Source organism: Polyodon spathula, unplaced genomic scaffold (genome assembly GCF_017654505.1).
Source record: "Polyodon spathula isolate WHYD16114869_AA unplaced genomic scaffold, ASM1765450v1 scaffolds_1274, whole genome shotgun sequence".
Classification (NCBI taxonomy): domain Eukaryota; kingdom Metazoa; phylum Chordata; class Actinopteri; order Acipenseriformes; family Polyodontidae; genus Polyodon; species Polyodon spathula.
The window spans coordinates 1-4,643 of record NW_024472757.1 but is presented as its reverse complement, the minus strand read 5'-3'; the positions used below and the strand labels follow the sequence as shown (position 1 = coordinate 4,643).

The 4,643-nt window shown below is 48.2% G+C and overlaps 2 protein-coding genes across 2 annotated transcripts; one reads left to right on the top strand and one right to left on the bottom strand.

Annotated features, from left to right (window-relative positions):
• Positions 1-3: 3 nt before the first annotated feature.
• Positions 4-2,369, bottom strand: LOC121309444 (40S ribosomal protein S25; the record flags this gene model as incomplete). Its single annotated transcript, XM_041242369.1, has 4 exons — positions 2,290-2,369; positions 1,267-1,362; positions 477-660; positions 4-65 (listed from the first exon to the last, which is right to left on the bottom strand). Coding segments are annotated over exons 1-4 (345 nt in total), but the record flags the coding sequence as incomplete, so codon positions are not given.
• A 259-nt stretch (positions 2,370-2,628) lies between these two features.
• Positions 2,629-4,633, top strand: trappc4 (trafficking protein particle complex subunit 4). The gene is made up of 4 exons (XM_041242368.1): positions 2,629-2,863; positions 3,340-3,514; positions 3,985-4,088; positions 4,443-4,633. Exons 1-4 carry the CDS (start codon positions 2,689-2,691, stop codon positions 4,583-4,585), a joined length of 597 nt encoding a protein of 198 aa, XP_041098302.1. The 5' UTR covers positions 2,629-2,688; the 3' UTR covers positions 4,586-4,633.
• The last annotated feature ends 10 nt before the right edge of the window (positions 4,634-4,643 follow it).

The following is a 4,643-nucleotide window of genomic DNA, read 5'->3' as shown; positions in this document are numbered from 1 at the left end:
GGGTCCCTTGGTGTTTCTCGTGTAGATAACCTGAGCTCTGTGTTTAGAAACCAGCTTGATCATACCTGGGGGGTGGGGGGACGACAAAGCAAACAGTTTACAACCTCCAGGTCTTAATGAGCAACAGCACCAATCTTGGTGCCAGGCTTAACCCAGCATCTGTGGATTGCACAGGAGCCCCAAGTAAAATATGTAGGGGGCCACTCCTGCATAAAACCTCATCACTTTTGGAAAACCAGCATGAACAAAAAAATTCTTTGACCTGGTTATTGCGTTTCTTTAAAACAGATGCACTGCAATTAAGAAATCACTTATGGCAAGCCAACCAATGTCTTAAGAATTGGTCAAAATTCCAGAGCACCTTGGTTTTTATAATACATCTGTAAGGCGTCTCATTACAGAAGACAGCGTCTCTCAAGCCACCCTGCACACGCTGTCTCAACGTGTGAAACAGGGCGGCTGCAAGCAGACCACACCTTTGTTGAGCAGTTCCTGGAGGGAGGCTCTGGCCAGGGATCCCCTGATCTTCAGCCTCTCGGACACCACAGCGGGGGTGATGAGTTTGTAGTTGGGCACCTCCTTGTACAGCTTGTCGTAGGTGGCCTTGTCGAAGAGGACCAAGTTGTTGAGCTTGTCCCTCACTTTCCCCTTGGACCACTTCTACTCGGGCAACAGAGACAGAAGAAAGAGTCCATTAGTCCCTGGGACCGTGCAGCTTTGTGCAAGACACACGCATACCATTGCAGGGCAGCCATTTCAAGTCTTAAACCAAAGCTAAACAATTAAGTACATCTCAGAGGCCACCAGCTCGGATGTAACTAAACTCCCTATCAAGCAAGCCAGCATTAGAAGTGCATGGAGGTTGTTCATGCTACACCTGGTGTGCCCTGCTGCTCGAAGCGGGGACACTGGTTAACCATCTTGGGTGCAGCACCTTGTTTACTGCAATGCATGCACTAAATTGGGTTTCACACTGTCCACTGTAGGATTTAATTTATTGCATGTTGAGCAACACCAAGTCTTGAAGGGCTTAAATCAACAATGTAATGAAGACGACCTTATACCATTAGGCTTCAGTATTGCACATTAAATACTGTGCATTTCTCTGATAAACGATTCCATATGCAACAATTGACACTAAAAAATATCACCAGTGTCTTACAGAAATATATATTACCCCTGCAGCTAGCAAGATACTAAGCAATGTTAACTGAGCCCCAAGAAAGCCCGCTGAGCATGTAAACGTCCCCAGGCCGCTGAACCTACCTTCTTCTTGGCCTTGCCCCCGGACTTGTTGACTGGGTCCTTGTCCTTCTTACCGGACTTGCCCGCATCTTTTTTCTTCTTATCGTCCTTGGGCGGCTGAGTCGTGGGAAGAGCAAATGAACAGCGGTCAGTTTATTACACACCCGGATTCACTCACACGGTCAAACATGGGTGCGCCTGTACCCCAAGCACGTTAACAACCATGTGCGACTGAAGACGAAACTCAATTAGGGCATATCAAATCCACACGCCGGACAAACTAAAACACCAGGACCAATCCGTGTATTTCACACGGAGTTTATCCGGGTGACCAAACTCAGAGGCCCGCCCGAACACAGCAGCGCCGTCAAAGCATGCGTTTAATAATTCCCAGTCACACCACAAGGAGTTTATTTAAAATAAAGTGATTACTCTTCAATACAAACACAGAACTTCTCAATTCAACCATGCAAGAGAATGCAAAAAAAACGCACCAACCCCACGCACACTTATCACCGAGTCTGCTGTCTACACGTCACTTTGCCAGCTTGGATTTACTTTATTTTTTAAATAAAATTAGTTTAGTAAAATTTATATCATGCTTAATAAAATATGAGCCCGTTCTTCATACGCGGACTGAGTATTTTAAGTTGTTTTTGTGTTTAACAAGGTAATGTGACGCCTAGGCTTATTTGCCCCTTTTCACACAAGTTCTCTCGGCTGCAGCCGTGCCGGCCACACCAGGGCTTGCTGTTTAACAGATCCCGGTTCGGATCCGTTACATCTTCAAGCGGGTTGATGCATCTTTTCATGTCACGACTGTACAGCTTGCCAGGCCGCGCCGCGCCTCGCATTAACCAGACACGGCTCGTCTCCCGGAGCGTCAGCTCAGGCTTCGTTATTTAAAACGTTTTAACAATATCAGAACACGAGAGGTTCGGCCCGTCGCTGCGAAGCAGATAACCGACACCCCATGCCCGCACCCCGGCGTTAAACCTCGCCACTGCCCAATAAAAAGCTGCATTTCGCCCGGCAATGCCTCACCATGCTGCTGCTGCTTCAAGATGTCGGACAGAAAGGCTGAACCCCTGCGCGAACCGCTTAGCAAACCCCGTGCATACGGGGGGGGGGGGGGGGGGGGTAGTTTGCCGAAAGGTCTTCTGGGAACTGTAGTTTCAAAGATGTAGTTTTTTTTTTTTTTTTTTTTTTTTGCCTTGGTTCAGTACAACATAAACGTCTCTAGTCATTTATTTTAACGTACCACAATTCAGTGCATTACATTACATTAAAAAAATATATAGGCTACAATTTATCTAATTTCGGTGCTTCTTTATCTCTTGGGATTCTGGGAATTGTAGTCCCTGGATTACTTCATGCAACAGCATCACTACATTTCCCGAGGTGCGCCGCGCCGCTGCGAAGCAGGGTGCAGAAGCGGTAAACATGGCGATCTTCAGTGTTTATGTGGTCAATAAAGCTGGCGGCCTGATCTACCAGTACGACAGCTACACCCCGCGGGCAGAGGTCGAGAAAACATTCAGCTTCCCGCTGGACATCGTGCTCAAAACGCACGACGAGCGGGTCCTCGTCTCCTTCGGCCAGCGAGACGGGATCCGGGGTAAGCAGAGAATGATACGATGCATGGGCAGGTTTAGACGGGCTGCTTCAAAGTGGCGAGGAAGCAGGCGTTAAGAAGGGCTGTCAGCTCCAGTAAAAGCCAAGGATTAACCGAGCCCTACGAACTGAGTGCGGAAGGGAGCCGCTGTGATGGAACCGGTCGCGTCAGGGCTCCTGTGACGGTTGCTAGGCACAGAAACCGACGGGCAGCGTAATGAACTGCTGCACAAGTACGAGCAATTAGCTTTACATGCAAAAGAGCGAGCACTACCTGCAAAATGCTATTCGCGTGTGCGGTAATGAAGTGCCAGGGTAGGTGCGCATTGTGATCACTTTAAAGAGCGCCCCTAGTCGTTTCTGTATTTGTTCCTGTAAGAGAGTGGTGCAAACACTGTACTCTGTGATCTGTCTGTGTATAGTAGCGCTGGGCGGGCTCGCTAACGCCGGTGTCCCGACCTGGTTTCGTTTCTCCTGCAGTGGGGCATGCCGTGCTCTCTATTAACGGCGTGGATCTGAACGGGAGGTGCACAGCGGACGGGAAAGACGTGATCGAGTACCTGAAAGACCCCGTCAACTACCCGGTGTCCATCCGCTTCGGCCGCCCACGCCTCACCTCCAATGAGAAGCTGATGCTGGCTTCGATGTTCCACTCGTGAGTATGACCCGAGATAAGGAAACCTACAGGCTCTCATACAAAGACATTTCAGATAGCAGCGTCACAGTAATACCGGGGTCTGCTATATATGAGTTTTGTATAATGCACACACCATAGTTGATAACGTGTGTTTCTCTTATGTTGATTTGAGGAGTGCGTGTTTTAGCTAAATCAGTTTTAAGAACAGTCAGACTGTAGCATCATTAACTGCCAGTACCGACCCAGCGAAGCTAGATGCAAGCCTGCTTCAGTAGTGAAGGAACTGGTTGCGATGCAAGGGAATGAACTGAAAGAGCCAAAGCTGCATCCTCTCCCGTGATCTACAACATGAAGCCTGAAGCATGGAAGATGATCAGAATCTGAGTGGCACCGCTGAATTCCAGTGCATGCTCCACTGTGCAGTTTAACATGATTGATTGCCTGGGATTGAACCCCCTAGTTTTGAAACCACCTCTTGTGTGTTTTAGGCTGTTTGCAATCGGGTCCCAGCTGTCCCCCGAAGTGGGGAGCTCTGGTATTGAAATGCTGGAGACAGACACCTTCAAACTGCATTGCTACCAGACTCTCACAGGTGAGAAGCTGGCTGTGTTGTTAACATGTGGAGGAACCTCAGCCTGGGCTACAGTCCTCTCTGTAGTTAGTAACATACAGGATCGTGCAAACCGCAAGATTATTTTCTGTTAAAATGTTGCTGTAGCTTCACGCTCTGTAAACAAATATCTGCATTGCCCAGAGATGGCTGAATAGAGTACGATTCATAGTTATTGCAATACTAAACCTCCTTTGATGTTGAGAATTTGGCTGGGATAATAGGGTTCAGTAAGTCAGTGACCAAGTTGTTTGTATGAGACAGAGTCAGAGGTACAGTGAAGTTCTGAAGTGTAAAGAATTAGAATCCGGTAACACTCTTTCTGTGTTCTGCCAGGTATCAAGTTTATTATTATGGCAGATCCTCGTCAGACTGGGATCGACTCGCTTCTCAGGAAGATTTACGAGATCTATTCTGATTTCGCTCTGAAGAACCCCTTCTACTCACTGGAGATGCCCATCAGGTACAGTAGCGCTTAGAAATACTGAAGCGCGCCGGTCCGACACCTCCAGGGACGGGAGCCACGTAGATTGAGAG